The following is a 17,537-nucleotide window of genomic DNA, read 5'->3' as shown; positions in this document are numbered from 1 at the left end:
TTTTCATAATTATTTTTTTAAATAAATAGAAATTATAAATTAATTAATTAATTATATTTTAATTATACTTAACCTAATTAATGTCTTGCCTTCTTTGTTTCTCACTAATTAATATGTTGCGTTCTCTCTATTAAAGCATTGCTTATTTAATTAATGCGTTACTTTTTATGTATATATGTAAAAATAAAATATTATTTTTACTATTTTTAATTTTAAAGTTTATAGTTTATTTTATATCAAAATAATAAGCGTACTATCAGATCGTACAGTTAATAAATGAAAGTAATTTTTTAATATCGTTAAAAAATATTAATATAGTAAACAAAATATATTTATTAATTAAAAAATAAAATTTAAAAAAATATAATATGATTTAATTGATTTTTATTTTAAAATTTATATTTTAATTTGTATCGTGATATAATTTTTATATCAACATTTTTTACAATATTTAAAACTTGTTGCTATTTACTAACTACTTGTTATTTACTAATAACATAATATTATAATTATTATTTTAATTCAAATTGAATTACAAATTCTAAAATCATTCAAATTTATTTAAATAAGCTTATTACAGAAATAAGTTGAGTACTAAAATAATTGAATTTTACGTTTAGTTCAATTATAATTCTTTTCGAGCAAAAAACATTTAAAATACTTCTTTTGCATACGAAAGGACGCCACGAACCGCAGGTATTTATATATAGCAGAGATTAAGACCCTAGTCATTGGCGAAGAAGAGGAAGAGAAAATGATGATGATGAAATTTGGAAAAGAGAAAAATGAAGAGATTTGGGTTAAACATTATTCATCAAATCACCATATTTTGTTAGTTGGAGAAGGAGATTTCTCCTTTTCTTCAAGTTTAGCTCGAGCTTTTGGCTCTGCTTCCAACATTGTTGCTACCTCCCTCGATCCATATGGTAAATTTGCATGTCTACTTCTAAACACAACTATTTATTTTTCTATTGAGTTCGCTATTGCATGAGAAGATCGTTGGAACTTGGTTCTGTTTATGGGTGGTGAAAAATAAAGTTCTCTTCTTGTTTGATTCAGGGTTTATTGAAATGGTAGTTCTTCTATTAGAATATGAGAACTCACAGCAACTTGTAATTTTTTCCTGTGGCAAATGGGATTTAGGGTTTAGGTGAATAATATTATTATTTATTTGTAACTATGGATGCCCTGCAACTTTGGACCATTTTGATTTTGATTTGTGTTCTTACTTTCATAATAATCCTAATTTATTGCAAGGAAATGTCGTTTTCTTTAGAAAATTCCCTTGTTCCATCAGGGCTAAAACCTGTCAGATTGAGGCAAGTTCCTTCACTTGGCAAGGGACTCAAAACTCGAGTCCCCTGCTCTCATTTTTAAGTGTGTGGGTGGTTCCACCAACTAGAATAAATGTCAGGTGGCAATCTTGTCTTTTTCTTTATTTTTTTCCCCTCAAATCCCATAATTTTTTCATTCCTCCTAAATCTTTAAAGAATAATGATTTGTTCAGTATTAAAAAATAGTTAGTGAACATACAGCTTTATATAGATTTATGTGGGTGGCTTAAAACGCTTAGCCTGCTCAGTTAAAGGCATTTCGGGATCAAGTTAGATCTCGTCTCTGTTGCCTAGTTGGGGCATGGTAAAAAAATTTAAAACAAAAGGATGTATGTGGGTGGGTCCGCCCTACATTGTTGATGAATTCCACATGAATTTGAGGTTGAGATGCAACCTTTCATATTCAGGTTGATGAATTCCCAAAAATTCTCTCCTTTTGATCTTACCTATTTGATTGCATGAGCTTGTTTTGAATAATTGTGATAAGCTGTATAGCTTTCCATGGACATCTTTGTTTGGTTGACTGAATTGAAGTTTGATGAATCCTGTCTTCATGAATTATGCCTAACATCTGTATTAGTTTTATATATATATATATATATATATCTTTTTTGAACTTCCATTGAAGATTGGGTTTTGAGACTAATGGCTTCAGTATGTCTTGCAGCACTTAGCTGGGTATATTTTATTGCTTTAGCATTCAAGTTTGTGACTTCTTTAATCATTGTTCTTGTTCTCTTTTTTTTTTTTGTTTTCCTTTTTGCTTCTTTTTCTTACGCAAACACTATTTTTTGATCAATTAGATATTCTGGTTAAGAGTTACAAGAATGCAAAATCAAATCTGGAAAATCTTGTGAAGTTAGGAGCATCTACATTACATGGTGTGGATGCAATCAAGATGAGACTACACTCAGATTTGAAGATGAAGTGGTTTGATCGTATTGTCTTCAACTTTCCTCATGCTGGTTTTCATGGAAAGGAAGATGATATTCGCCTGATTGAGTAAGCTCTTTCACCGTGCTTATTTTATTATGGAATACTCACTTTTTTATATTTAAAAAAAAAAGGCTTTCCATTCTTCTAGAGCAAACCCAAGATAGCTTTACTTCAGTTTTTAAGCTGTTCCAGGTTTAATACTTGCATGAATTAGTATTTTAAACATGATAGCTTAGTCCTTTTTGGGAAAAAAATTTAACTACAGCAAAACATCAGAGAGACTCGTGCTTGTTACAGTTACAGTTACCTGTCCTCCTACTATTATGCTGTAGGAAGCATAAGAGACTCGTGCTCGGATTTTTCAACAATGCAAGCGGTTTGCTACGAGGGTATGGCGAAATCCATATAACCCACAAAACATCAGCCCCATTTAGCCATTGGAACATTGAGGAACTTGCTTGGAGATGTTCTTTATCATTGATTGAATGTGTCAGTTTCAAGCTGGAAGACTATCCAGGTTATAAAAACAAAAGAGGTGACGGTGTTAGATGTGACGAGCCCTTCCCTCTGAGAGAGTGCAGTACCTTCAAATTTAGGTTCGCCCCTGCTCTTAAGAAGAATCTCAAAGCACCGAGTAACTCGAACTTTGCTCAAGAAAGGCCTATGCTATATCAGGATAATTTAACACAATATTGGCAGACTTCATTCTGCCATGGACATGATCTTCAACCATGTATGAATGACAGTTTAGAACATAGGCAGTCACCTCTAGCTTTCAGAGCCACAAGCGCTAATATCTTGCATAGTCACTTCAATCATGCTTCAGCTAGAAATGAGAGAGCTATTATTAGATCTCATCCATTTCAGGGTACTTCAAACAAAATGCAGCAGCATCATCAGCCTACTTCATATTGTCATATGGATCCTCAGACAAGTGTCAACCTAAATTACTCCTCTGAAGAAACATGGAGACAAGTGATGTATGGTCAGATTTCAGTAAGAAAATGGATGGTTGACATTGGAAGGTCCGTCGTAAGTGCCCAAGGAAGACCCTTGGAAGAGACAGGGAGACAGTGGATGTTGTATGGTCAGCGTTCAGTTGAAACATGGACATCCGACTTCGAAAGGTCTGTCTTAGGCATTCCAAGAAGAACCTTCCATGGTGAGTCGATGAATGGCAGGTCAGCAGAGCTAAAAAGTTTAGTTTTGCTTTATGGTAAGCATGGATGAAAGCGTATTTTGGTAGAGGTAGAACCAATTTCAGCTTTGTTATTAGTTCCTCAACTCAAACTAGTCTGCATTGGTATCAGCCGATATATGGAATTATTATAGCTATTAATAGATGTAAATTTTATTTATTTTCAGTCTATTGTTAGTATATTCTCTCTCCAAACTTCCCTTTATCTTGTAAACTATGAACAATTAGATTGTAAACCGGTGATTTCACGTCATCAAATGCAAACCATAAAAATTTTAACATGTAGATAAATATTAAATGGTATTTGATTGATGATACCAACTGCTGGATACTTTGGAGTGAGTTCGAAATTTAGAGAGGAAACAAAATTTAGAGGGACTTAGAAATTGTATTGCAACCCATCTGCATTAAACATAGAAATTGCTAGAGGTGAGTGTTCCATAGGTGGAACAATTACAATCCATTAAAAAGGGCAATTATGACTTTTCACATAAAATTAATGGAATACTAACTGAAGGACTAAATCGAGAGATATTTTGATTAGATCTATGAATTATAAGAATTGATTAATTAATGTCATAAAAATATAGGGACTTGAAAGTAATTTTCCCTTCAATTATAGGCCACCATATTTGCTCCCATTTTCCAGCCATGGATTGCTTAAAGAAATCTGAGCAATATCTTCTTGAAGTTCAATTCTCTCTCTCTCTCTCTCTCTCTCTCTCTGGCTATGGCTATGGCAATGGCTGATACGCAAACCAAAGAAACCATAGTTTTCACATACGGAACTCTCAAACGGGATTTCCCCAATTACACTCTTATTCAAGATCTAATTCTCCAGAATGCCGCCGCTTATATTGGCACTTGCATCACCCACCAATCACATCCTCTCGTTATTGGTCCTCACGGCATCCCCTTCCTAATTAAGCTTCCTGGCGCCGGTCACCATGTTAATGGCGAGCTCTACTGCGTGTCGACTAGGGGATTGGCCAGACTCGATGAGTTTGAGGGAACGAGTAACGGACACTACGAGAGGCTCCCGATTCAGGTAACAAAAACAGAAAACAAAGGAGAAGGAAGCGACATCGTTTTATTGGAGGCAGAAGCGTATTATGCGCATAGGAGTTTCGGCAAGAGGCTCTGGGAGAAGAGAGGAAGAATTGGGTTAAGTGAGTACAGCCAAAACAATGCTAAAGAATATGTGAAAAAGGAAGATAGAGATAAGGATGTGAGCTTTCTTGACAATATAGAAATGCTTTTGTCCAAATCTTAGAAAATGGGAATTGAATTATTTGAATTAGAATAAGAGCATGAATTTGTTTGATCTGATCCATTAATTTAGATTTCAAATTTGATTCCTTTCATGATGATTCTATTAGATAGTTCATGGGCACTTCTCTGTATTTATTGAAAAGTTTCATATTTTTGATAGACTTCAACATTGAGTTTCAAGAAGATGGTGTGATGATTAATTTACAGTAAACAAGGATGCTTATTGAGGAATTGTAAGAACTGAAGCACACAAGGTTCACTAGGCGGTAGTGACTCAGTTGCATCTTCAGCACATTACCCTCATCAAGCTCTTCAATCTTTGAGATGATACAGATTCACCGCATTCAGCATTAGCACTCAATTCCGAGCAATTTTTCAAATAATGCAAAAATGAAAAAATATTTTCAAAAATATTTTCGAATCCTGTGTGTCAACGGACTGTGTTCAGCAGTTATACAGCCAAACACGGTTATTTGACACCATGGGTGTCGAACTCCATTCTGGAGAGCTTGTTTGGCACTATGAGTGCCGAACAAGCTCATCCGTGCCACGGGAGTAGTTTTCGGGACTCATCCGTGCCACGGGAGCAGTGTAATCTACTCCCGTGGCACCTGCGTGGCGTGTTCGCCATCCAAGGTGGCGAACACGTACAGAAAACTTCCTGATGAGGCTTGACTGAAGAAAAGTGTAAGTGGCGAACAATTTTCTGTTAACGCCACGTGGCTCTGCATGCATGCAGAGCCATGCGGACCTGTACAGGTCCGTGAACCATTTAATAAACAGCCCGAGCTCTTCCTCTCCTTTTCCGCATCACCTTCTTCCTTCTTCTCATTTTCTCTTCTTCCTCTGCAGATTTCTCTCCACCATTTTCTTCTCTTTTCTTCTTCCTCTCTCCAAATTTTTCGTTAAACTTTTCTTTAAATTTAAATATATTTATATTTTTTAGTTTAAATAAAATTATTAATATAATTTTGTATATAATTTTTTTAATTTTAAAAATTTTATTAAAAAATTTGTAAAATATTTAAAAATTAACTAATTAATATTATCTGTAAAATATTAATTAAAATTGAAATAAAGTAAAATAAAAATTAGTAATACCCTTTTATTTTTGTAAAGGAATGTGTGGAGAAACTTGTAAAACTTTATTTAAAAAATTTTTATTTTTTAAAAAATATAATAATTTAAATTTAAATATTATAATAATTTATAAATTTATTATTAATAATTTTATTATTATATTTATTATGATAATATATAAATTGATTTGTTTTAATTATATATTTTGTTTAATTTTTTTGAAATTATTTTTTAATATTTAATAAAATTTAATATTTTTAAATGTAATTATAATTGAAATGATAATAAAATATAATAATTTTGTAAAAATAAAATAATTTAATTTTGTAAAATATTTAATCCGTTGAAATTTTTATTAATTTTTTAAAATTTTATTTTGTATTATAATAATATATAAATTGTGTAGAATTAATTTTATTTTAAACATGTCATCCGATTATTATTATTTTTTAATTAGTTGAAAATTGTATTTTTTTTTGAATTATAATAATATATAAATTTATTAGAATTAAATATATTATATAATCGAGTATTTATAAATATTTTGTAAAATCTAATTAAATTTAATGTATAAAATAATTATGAATAAGAAGTTAATAAAATTTATTAATTTTTAAAAATTTTATTTTTGACATGTTTAATTTTATTAAACATGTCATCCGCTGTTTTTTTAATTAATTGAAAATTATAAGTTATTTTTTTATTATAATAATATATAAATAAAAATTGAATGAAATATAATAAATTATAAAAAATATAATAATATAATTTTCTTGACTTCAAAAAAAAATAATATAATTTTCTTGAATATGTCATCGTTTTTTATTTTGTTTTTAATTAATTGAGGTATTTATAAATATTTTGTAAATATGTAATAAATTGTAATATTTCAAAATTAATATAAATAAAAAGTTAATATAATTTATTAATTTATAAAAAATATAATAATTAAAGATTTCAAAACATGTCATCCGTATTTAAATTTTTTAGATTAATTAAAAATTATTTATTTATTTATTTTTGAAATATTAATATTAAATTTTATTAATTTATTAAATTAAAAAATTTAATAAAATTTCATTAAATTAATTAATAAATTTTAATTTTTTTGAAAATATTAAATTAAAATATTTAAAAAAATATTAAATAATTTCTTAAATAATAACATCAATATATTATTAATTTTTTTTTTAATTTGGTGTTAGATTTGTTGTTGTTTTTAGATAAAATATTTGTTGTGATTTTTAGATTGAATATGTGCTGTGATTTTAGATAGGTTAATTATTGTGATTTTTAATATAATATTTGTTGTGATTATTGGATATAGTATTTTTCGGGATATTTGGATAGAATACCTTTGAATTAGTAGTAATTATTTTTTGATTTTTTGATATAATATTTTTAAATATGTATATAATTGTATTATTAAATTAAGTAGTGTTATTTAGTGAATAATTGGTGTTTGAATGTTATATATAATTTTACATAATTAGGTATGGAGGAAAGACGCAATCGCCGTGACCGCTGTAATTATATTTTACCAGGTCCAAACGATCCATCCTTGCTATATGCACAAGCCAATCATCGGTCTGATGCTATATGGCAAGGAAGTATGGAAGTTGGGGCAATTGCTTGCAGAAGGACAGGAATAATTTTATATCTGGATGACATTTCGGATCAAATAATACCTTACCTACGACGAACTGGATTTTATGGGGTTATACAGTTAGGATTTTTTGCATTAGATTGGCATCTAATTAGTGCCCCGGTGGAGCGGTGGCGACCAGAGACCCATACGTTTATATTTTCCGAAGGAAAAATGACCATTACCCTTCAGGATGTAGGGTTAATACAAAGGAAAAACTGTTAAAACAAAGAAAACTAGAATGAAAACAAAGGAGGTAGCCTAGCTTACCATCAGAAGCATCTCCCTGATTGTGTCTCCGAGCTCCCCACGGGGTCGGGAACGGAACGCTGCTTGCTCCCTAGTAGAGCTGGCTAAGAGACCAGTGAGAGCAAACAAGCGTGGATCCGAAGCCTCCAAGGCGCCACCGAACATCCGTTCCTTGACAATCTCAGCAACCACACTCGCTGGGGATTGATGAGTGATATCCTCTGCGTTCAGAATGTCGTTGTCAGGAGCGGACAGCAGTGGTATCACGGGGACCTCTTTCTCCTTTCCAATAGGAGGGAGAGCTGGAGCTGATCCCTTGGAAGCTTTGGACTTCTTCCGAGCTGGAGCTGGGGCTGGCATTTCGAGGGGGGCAGGACGTTTGTCCCCTACCTTCTCTATGACATCCTCGTCCTTGGCACGGTTAGACCCCCCCTCTTCAGGGGCATCCCTGGTAGGAGCCTCCGGGACATCGTCCTCCACAAGGATGACCTCCATTCCCCTCCCAGGAGCCTCCTCTTCAATAGCGGGGGACTCAAGCTCCCCCCTTGACACCCCTTCAGAAGGGAGAGCAAGATCCGACTTCGCTTGCTCAACGCCCCCTGCTTGCTCCACAACAATCAGAGAAGTTTCCAGCACATTCTCTGTAGAACCCTGATCAGACTTAGCCTCCTGAACAGGTCTCAAAGCAAAGGTCGACCTCCCGCGACCGGATGGCCGAGAGGATCTGGCGCCGTGGGAGCTCGGCTTAGGAGCCTTAGAAGAAGCTCTAACAAGAGGCCGGCTAACCTTCTTAGCAGAAACAGTCTGAGCCACTTCTGTAGCGACCTCAGACACGCGGCGTCCAGCCCGAAGAGCATCTAAGGCGGCGTGCATACTCTCCCGTGACAGAACTAAGTTCTTCGGGGGCTTGATCTCATCCATTTTAACGTTGGAAGCTGCCAAAAAGCACAAAACCAGAAAGAGTTAGCATACTTTCTAATATCACTCACGAGGAAAAGCAGAATTGCTAAGCAAGGCACTATACCCGTGTCCCGGATATCCCTAAGATTAGACACGAACATACACTTCTCGATGTCATACTTCTTGTCAATAGAAGTCAGTCGAAGATACCCCACCTGCTCGGTGAGACTTAGTTGGGGCAGGTCGTTAATGCCCGGGGGGACATCCTCCCAGTCTAGCCCCACTCCCCACGATAAGTCGGTCTCTTTTCTCAGCTCCGCCACAAGGAAATTCTCTACCCATCCCTTTATTGAGTCCTTGTAGCCCGTGAAAAGAGACAATCCACCACGGGGGGGAAAATAGTAAAAATTCTGCATCGCCCTAATGAGGCGGAAGAAGGTGACGAATAAACACGCCGTGAGTGTAAAACCCCAACTCAAGCAGATAGATTCAAAACAACACATGAACAAAATCGAATTTGGGGACAACATCCGGGGGGTTATCCCAAAGTATTGGAAAACCTCGATGAAGAAAGGGGTAAAAGGGAAAGTCAGACCAAAGTCCCTTTGCTTAAGGAAGAAAACTATACGATGACCCCTTTGGGGATCTATCAAACCAGGAGGAGAAGGGTTGGGAAGAACTATCCTTTCATTTCGGAGAAGAGCTCGAATAAGGTAGAGCGGAGTGTCTAAATACCTCCGAGAAATATACTTAGTTATGGAAGAAGGAGTAATGTGTGACTCGAGATTAGCAACATCGGGAAGTTTAGGACTCTCCATGGAGGGATAAGAGAGCGTACCTGAAACGCAATAAGGTTGAGAAAGTAGAAGAAGTCGGAGGAAAACAGAGAGCAGACGAGAACAAGTTTCTTCAGGAGACAGAGAGAATTCGAAATGAAAGGCAATAATGAGACGAAGTGTCGCTCTGAACAATTTTGTCTTGGAGCGGCGCGGTCATTAATTACTCTCGAAGTTTACCCCCTCATCAGTTGGACAATAACTGACGAGAAGGTAAAGGGGCAATTGACGACCGCTAGACTTCGCCACCCCTGTCAAGGGTTGGGCCCACGGCAATAGCCCATCACCCGAAAGCCCACATGCTATCTGCCTAAAACAAACCCAACTCGCCCAAACCTTAAAACCGGGCTCCACTTGGACCTCTCACCCAGTGATAAAGACCAGACCTGCTCATCACCTAAAAAGGTCAAGAGCTCAGCTCACTGGTTAAAAACAGAGCTCGCGGGTACGACTAGTCCAGCCAGGACAAATTAGCTAAATAAAAAGCTCAAAGACGCAAGCAGATGGAAGCACGATAAAGACCAGACCTGCTCATCACCTAAGAAGGTCAAGAGCTCAGCTCACGGTTTAAAAACAGAGCTCGCGAGTACGGCTAGTCCAGCTCGGAAAGAGTAAACCAACAGCGGTTAGTCCAGCTCGGAAAGAGTAAACCAAAAGCGGTTAGTCCAGCTCGGAAAGAGTAAACCAAAAGCGATTAGTCCAGCTCGGAAAGAGTAAACCAAAAGCGATTAGTCCAGCTCGGAAAGAGTAAACCAAAAGCGAAGTTGGCTAAACCAACTCTAGTTCTGATTGGCTAGAAGGCGAGAAGGAAAAAATGATACAGCGAATTCCCTAGGAAAAATTATGAAGCACGCAGTCTAAATACTTCACTCATGATAAGGAAAGAACAACTTGAGTATGAACGAAAGGCAAAAATTTCATTAAAAGAAAAATACATTACAGCATGTTACAAATACCTACATTACAGGATAAAAAGCTATCCCTAAAGGATTTACATGCCCGGATACATCATCATCTATGTTTACATCACTGACACCTATCCCACCATCTTAACCTTCGATTCAGAAGAATTCTCATAGTTCGGAAGATGAGCTTCACAGGCCGGCTAAGCTCTGTCTCGTTATTATAGGGGAACTGAATAAGCCGATCCCCATAAGCATCCCTCACTGTTCCGTCATAGGTAGGCATTCTGAAGAGCAAGAGAGCAAGTGAATGTTGCAAACCTACGCCCAAGTGTGATGCACGATACACTCGTGCACACCCAGGAAAACCAGCGAGGCATTCTGAAGAGCAATGGAACAAGTTAAACTTTCAATATCCTGAAACATATGTGGAAAGGCATCATCAGGAGGTGGGGCAGGCTTTGTTCCTGTCGACCTGAAGTCCTCGATTGATCTCAAAGTCCGAGAGGACCTGAGAGTTCGAACAATTAGAGCAGATGAGACTGACTTGACACTGATGTACAACCTTGAAGATTCGGAACCTCGAGAGCTCGGCATGGAAGCCCGAGCTAGAGCAAGGGAAGGGCAAACCATACCCCTTCCACACAACAAAGAAAACTAAACCCGCATCTTTCAGGAGATCGGTTGAACAAGAGGAAGGAAGATCGAAAAGAGAGATCTCGCTGTTCCGTTAAGGATCCCAAGGATGAGAAGGAAATGTTAGTAATATATAGCCAGAGGCTGAGCTTTTAATGTGAAACAGGGCGACTTTATACCCTAGGCTAGCGGCATCAGAATCCTTAAAGGCTATCCACCAGAAAGGAAAGAAAGCATACCGGGAAGATAAAAGCAGGAAAGTGAAGATAACAGTGTGCACAAAGAGCAGAGGAAAGCTAAAAATAGAAAAAAAAGACAGAGAATATTTAAAGCTACAAGTCACGATAAGATGAAAGGGCAAGCTGAATACAAACAGGCGCGGTCATAATGATTCTAGGGGTTTACCCCCTCGACAGTTGGGGCAATAACTGCCGAGAAGGTAAAGGGGCAATTGATGACCTCTGGGCTCACCTCACCTCAGTCTAGGGCCAGGCCCATGACAATAGCCCATTACTTAGAAATCCTCAAGCCACTCACACGAACTGGGTCGAGTCCGCTCAGCCTCACAACCGGGCTTCATCTGGCTTTCTCCACCAGGCCGGCCTCGTCTTCACTGCACCTCGGGCCGATCCCATTTGGGCCTAGCTTTGTTCCTATCCTCCGGCCCAGCCCGGAACCCGAAGTAGGATTCATCCATCCGCCTCGTAGACCCGCCTACACGCGCACAGAGAGAATCAGAGGCCGTTACGCATGGGGCAGAGATCTGATTCCCTCGTACGTCCGTATCAGCGTAGCAGGGACAGGTGGTCTAATGATACTCGTTCTGTTGGCACGTCACTAGCAGACAAAAAGAAATATATAAAAGGAGAAATACTCCTCTCTATGTTTAAGCTTTTTCTAAGTTTTACAGAGCACATTGTAAAAACCCTATTTCTCTGGATCTCATATCATCAATAAGTAAAATTGAAGAAAATATAAAAAAATTAATTTTATTGTCTAATATTTTAAACTTAAAATATAAATATGAAAATTTAAAAAATTTTATACTTTTTTATTCAATAAATTTTTCTGTTAAAAAAATTGTGTTGTATTTTTTAATACATATGAATGAAATATCAAAATTTCTATTAAAAAATCATCAACTCTTTTAAATTAAAGATTATAAACCTTTTCACAATAATTTTAAAATTGCACTTTTTCTTTAAATAAAATACAATTCAATTCATTTATTTTTTAATAAATTTTTGTTTGAAATGAAGGAATTTTTTTTAATTTATAAAATTTTTATTTAAAAAAAATAAAATCATGAATGATTTTATTATAATTTATTTAAATTATTTTCTTGTAAAATAAATCATGCAAAATAGAAAATAAATGAAAATGGCGAGTAATGTTATACAAGAGTCACTCAAAGTGTGTTATGAGTTGTCTATAGGGGAGAGCATAAATCGGTCTGAACCGAAAAATCGAATCGAATCGATCAATTTCGGTTTAATGGTTCGGTTAATCAGAATGTTCGGTTCGATTCGGTTAGTATTTTTCAATTTATTCGATTTTCTATTCGGTTCGGTTTAAACGTGTTAAATAACCGAAAAACCGATTTTATACATAGAAATACTGATTTTATATATTTTTTAAATTTTATATGGATTTTTATGAATTTTTTAAGTATTATTATTATGTATTCAAATAATATTTATTGATAAATTTATGTAAAATATTTATTAAATTATTCTACTGAAATTAAAAGCAAAAAATTAAAAAAAATTACAGATTTCAATTTGAATCGAATCGAACCGAATCGATTTTTATCTGTTCGATTTGGTTATATTTTTATAATCGGTTTTTTCAGTTTTTAATATTTTTATACTTTGGTTTTTAATTTTTTCGGTTTGGTTCGGTTCAAAACCGAACCGACCGATTGCACAACTCTAGTTATCTATCTCAAAATATACCTACGTGGCGAGAATATGATAAGTTGATATTCAGCTATATAAAAAAAAAACGAAAACTCGAACACGGTCACTTACCATAAAATTACAATTAATATAAAAAAACAGAAAACTCGAACACGGTCACTTACCATAAAATTACAATTAATATGCACGAGACCATATATCTCCATTAATTCAATTTTGATATATTTTTTTTATTGTTATATAGTTAGTATAATCAGTAATATTGATATTAATAATTTATTTTTTCAAAAATTATAGCATAGCATTTTTCAAAAATACATATATAAAAAATATAAATGCTGACGAGCTCATTGCTAACAATTATTTATGCATATAGCGACCTATACATTATAGTTAAATTTAATATATTTATAATACACTAATTTTATTCAATTAATATTAATTTTTAGTAAAATTATGATTCTAATTTATTAAATTTTAAATTAGTACTTGATAAAAAATTATTAAATTTTTATTATGTTACATCAATAAAAAAAAATCTATAATAATAATAATTTATTAAAAATAAACTCACATTTCACCTGCTTTTATTTAAAAATTAAAAATTTCACTGCATGTATGCCAAAAAGGATATTGACCTGTTAGGGAAAATTGCAAAATATTTTTTTTCTAAGGCAAACTCATTTTCCTATTTAAAATACAAATAAAGTTATAAAATTCAATTTAATTGATTTTTCTCAAATTATTATTTTTTGTTTTAGAATGGAATTTTTTTTTAACTTAAAAATACTTTATTTAAAAAATATGTATGATTTAAAATGAATTCATTTATTTTTTTTCTTACAAAAGAAAAATTCATGAAAATAAGACCTAACTAGAAATTAAGGAATCAATTGAATTAAAATTTTAGCGTATTTAAAATATTAATCGAATCAAATTCAAATTAAAAAAAAATAAATTTAATTGAAATTAATTAAATATTTAATTAGTTAGTGGTTATAAACTAATTAATCGAAATAAAATAAAAATTACTTTTTATATTATTAATTAATTAATTGTATAAATGAAAATTATAATAATAATCTTTTATTTATAAAATTAATAAATATAACTTATTTTAGTAAAATAATGATTATAAAATTAATAAAATTATAAAAAAATAATTATAAACAATGTTTTATCAATAAAATTATAATTAAAGGTAGTAGTTAATACATAATTTGATTATTTTAATTATATCGGATATGAAATTAAAAATAATTAAAATTAAAATAAAAAATTAAAATTTTTTTAAAAATAAAAATTGAAAATTAAGAGAATAAAATTTCTTGCCTCTCAAAATTATTTAAATATATTTATTATTAAATTAAATTTATAAATATAAATTAAAATTTTTTATAAATTATTAATTGATATTTAAATTAAATATATTTTTATTAAAATAATTAAAATTTTCTTTTTAAAATAAAAATAAAAATTAAAAAAATAAAATATAAAATCATTCAAATTTATTTAAATAAGCTTATTACAGAAATAAGTTGAGTACTAAAATAATTGAATTTTACGTTTAGTTTAATTATAATCGAATAATACAGGTTCTTTTTGAGCAAAAAAATTTAAAATACTTCTTTTGCATACGGAAGGACGCCACGAACCGCAGGTATTTATATATAGCAGAGATTAAGACCCTAGTCATTGGCGAAGAAGAGGAAGAGAAAATGATGATGATGAAATTTGAAGAAGAGGAAACTAAAGAGATTTGGGTTAAACATTATTCATCAAATCACCATATTTTGTTAGTTGGAGAAGGAGATTTCTCCTTTTCTTCAAGTTTAGCTCGAGCTTTTGGCTCTGCTTCCAACATTGTTGCTACCTCCCTCGATCCATATGGTAAATTTGCATGTCTACTTCTAAACACAACTATTTATTTTTCTATTGAGTTCGCTATTGCATGAGAAGATCGTTGGAACTTGGTTCTGTTTATGGGTGGTGAAAAATAAAGTTCTCTTCTTGTTTGATTCAGGGTTTATTGAAATGGTAGTTCTTCCATTAGAATATGAGAAGAACTCACAGTAACTTGTAATTTTTTCCTGTGGCAAATGGGATTTAGGGTTTAGGTGAATAATATTATTATTTATTTGTAACTATGGATGCCCTGCAACTTTGGACCATTTTGATTTTGATTTGTGTTCTTACTTTCATAATAATCCTAATTTATTGCAAGGAAATGTCGTTTTCTTTAGAAAATTCCCTTGTTCCATCAGGGCTAAAACCTGTCAGATTGAGGCAAGTTCCTTCACTTGGCAAGGGACTCAAAGCTCGAGTCCCCTTCTCTCATTTTTAAGTGTGTGGGTGGTTCCTTCAACTAGAATAAATGTCAAGTGGCAATCTTGTCTTTTTCTTTCTTTTTTTCCCCCTCAAATCCCATAATTTTTTCATTCCTCCTAAATCTTTAAAGAATAATGATTTGTTCAGTATTAAAAAATAGTTAGTGAACATACAGCTTTATATAGATTTATGTGGGTGGCTTAAAAGGCATTTCGGGATCAAGTTAGATCTCGTCTCTGTTTCCTAGTTGGGGCATGGTAAAAAAATTTAAAACAAAAGGATGTATGTTTGTGGGTCCGCCCTACATTGTTGATGAATTCCACATGAATTTGAGGTTGAGATGCAACCTTTCATATTCAGGTTGATGAATTCCCAAAAATTCTCTCCTTTTGATCTTACCTATTTGATTGCATGAGCTTGTTTTGAATAATTGTGATAAGCTGTATAGCTTTCCATGGACATCTTTGTTTGGTTGACTGAATTGAAGTTTGATGAATCCTGTCTTCATGAATTATGCCTAACATCTGTATTAGTTTTTTTTTTTATATATACATATATCTTTTTTGAACTTCCATTGAAGATTGGGTTTTGAGACTAATGGCTTCAGTATGTCTTGCAGCACTTAGCTGGGTATATTTTATTGCTTTAGCATTCAAGTTTGTGACTTCTTTAATCATTGTTCTTGTTCTCTTTTTTTTTTTTTTTTGTTTTCCTTTTTGCTTCTTTTTCTTACGCAAACACTATTTTTTGATCAATTAGATATTCTGGTTAAGAGTTACAAGAATGCAAAATCAAATCTGGAAAATCTTGTGAAGTTAGGAGCATCTACATTACATGGTGTGGATGCAACCAAGATGAGACTACACTCAGATTTGAAGATGAAGAGGTTTGATCGTATTGTCTTCAACTTTCCTCATGCTGGTTTTCATGGAAAGGAAGATGATATTCTCCTGATTGAGTAAGCTCTTTCACCGTGCTTATTTTATTATGGAATACTCACTTTTTTATATTTAAAAAAAAAAGGCTTTCCATTCTTCTAGAGCAAACCCAAGATAGCTTTACTTCAGTTTTTAAGCTGTTCCAGGTTTAATACTTGCATGAATTAGTATTTTAAACATGATAGCTTAGTCCTTTTTGGGAAAAAAAATTTAACTACAGCAAAACATCAGAGAGACTCGTGCTTGTTACAGTTACAGTTACCTGTCCTCCTACTATTATGTTGTAGGAAGCATAAGAGACTTGTGCTCGGATTTTTCAAGAATGCAAGCGGTATGCTACGAGGGTATGGCGAAATCCATATAACCCACAAAACATCAGCCCCATTTAGCCATTGGAACATTGAGGAACTTGCTTGGAGATGTTCTTTATCATTGATTGAATGTGTCAGTTTCAAGCTGGAAGACTATCCAGGTTATAACAACAAAAGAGGTGACAGTATTAGATGTGACGAGCCCTTCCCTCTGAGAGAGTGCAGTACCTTCAAATTTAGGTTCGCCCCTGCTCTTAAGAAGAATCTCAAAGTACCGAGTTACTCGAACTTTGCTCAAGAAAGGCCTATGCTATATCAGGATAATTTAACACAATATTGGCAGATGGATGACAGTGTAGAACATAGGCAGTCACCTCTAGCTTTCAGAGCCACAAGCGCTAATATCTTGCATAGTCACTTCAATCATGCTTCAGCTAGAAATGAGAGAGCTATTATTAGATCTCATCCATTTCAGGGTACTTCAAACAAAATGCAGCATCATCAGCCTACTTCATATTGTCATATGGATCCTCAGACAAGTATCAACCTAAATTACTCCTCCGAAGAAACATGGAGACAAGTGATGTATGGTCAGATTTCAAAATGGATGGTTGACATTGGAAGGTCCGTCGTAAGCGCCCAAGGAAGACCCTTGGAAGAGACAGGGAGACAGTGGATGTTGTATGGTCACCGTTCAGTTGAAACATGGACATCCGACTTCGAAAGGTCTGTCTTAGGCATTCCAAGAAGAACCTTCAATGGTGAGTCGATGAATGGCAGGTCAGCAGAGCTAAAAAGTTTAGTTTTGCTTTATGGTAAGCATGGATGAAAGCAATTTCACAAGTTTTTGGTCTCAAAGGTGATTTGAGTTTATTTTGATTTTTTTGTTGGTTGGGAATGCAAACTAACTTGTACGTATTTTGGTAGAGGTAGAACCAATTTCAGCTTTGTTATTAGTTCCTCAACTCAAACTAGTCTGCATTGGTATCAGCCGATATATGGAATTATTATAGCTATTAATAGATGTAAATTTTATTTATTTTCAGTCTATTG

General features: G+C 33.6%; 2 protein-coding genes across 4 annotated transcripts; both read left to right on the top strand.

Annotated features, from left to right (window-relative positions):
• The first annotated feature begins 669 nt into the window (after positions 1 to 669).
• On the top strand, positions 670 to 17,529 carry LOC110616904 (heavy metal-associated isoprenylated plant protein 41). Of its 3 annotated transcripts, XM_043951432.1 has the most exons (4): positions 670 to 926; positions 2,138 to 2,336; positions 2,603 to 3,028; positions 16,851 to 17,529. In XM_043951432.1, exons 1-4 carry the CDS (start codon positions 755 to 757, stop codon positions 17,311 to 17,313), a joined length of 1,260 nt encoding a protein of 419 aa, XP_043807367.1. In that variant the 5' UTR covers positions 670 to 754; the 3' UTR covers positions 17,314 to 17,529. The 3 variants fall into 3 exon arrangements, with proteins under 3 accessions (XP_043807367.1, XP_043807344.1, XP_021615120.2); XM_043951409.1 differs by lacking the exon at positions 16,851 to 17,529 and having other exon boundaries at positions 2,603 to 3,634; XM_021759428.2 differs by lacking the exons at positions 670 to 926; positions 2,138 to 2,336; positions 2,603 to 3,028 and adding exons at positions 14,559 to 14,797; positions 15,995 to 16,193 and having other exon boundaries at positions 16,461 to 17,529.
• On the top strand, positions 4,058 to 4,846 carry LOC122721998 (putative gamma-glutamylcyclotransferase At3g02910). Its single transcript, XM_043951518.1, has one exon. The coding sequence runs from the start codon at positions 4,199 to 4,201 to the stop codon at positions 4,739 to 4,741; it is 543 nt and encodes a 180-aa protein (XP_043807453.1). The 5' UTR covers positions 4,058 to 4,198; the 3' UTR covers positions 4,742 to 4,846.
• Positions 17,530 to 17,537: the final 8 nt, after the last annotated feature.

The sequence above is a fragment of the Manihot esculenta genome, chromosome 1 (assembly GCF_001659605.2).
Source record: "Manihot esculenta cultivar AM560-2 chromosome 1, M.esculenta_v8, whole genome shotgun sequence".
Classification (NCBI taxonomy): Eukaryota; Viridiplantae; Streptophyta; class Magnoliopsida; order Malpighiales; family Euphorbiaceae; genus Manihot; species Manihot esculenta.
Note: the sequence above shows the minus strand (reverse complement) of the source record. Positions and strands in the feature narration are given on the sequence as shown.

Excerpts from the sequence above, each read along its gene's own strand:
- LOC110616904 (XM_043951409.1), top strand. The coding sequence starts at position 755 with ATGATGATGATGAAATTTGGAAAAGAGAAAAATGAAGAGATTTGGGTT. Across the intron at positions 927-2,137 it reads TACCTCCCTCGATCCATATG|ATATTCTGGTTAAGAGTTAC; the intron begins GTAAATTTGCAT and ends TTGATCAATTAG. Across the intron at positions 2,337-2,602 it reads GATGATATTCGCCTGATTGA|GAAGCATAAGAGACTCGTGC; the intron begins GTAAGCTCTTTC and ends ATTATGCTGTAG.
- LOC122721998 (XM_043951518.1), top strand. The coding sequence starts at position 4,199 with ATGGCTATGGCAATGGCTGATACGCAAACCAAAGAAACCATAGTTTTC.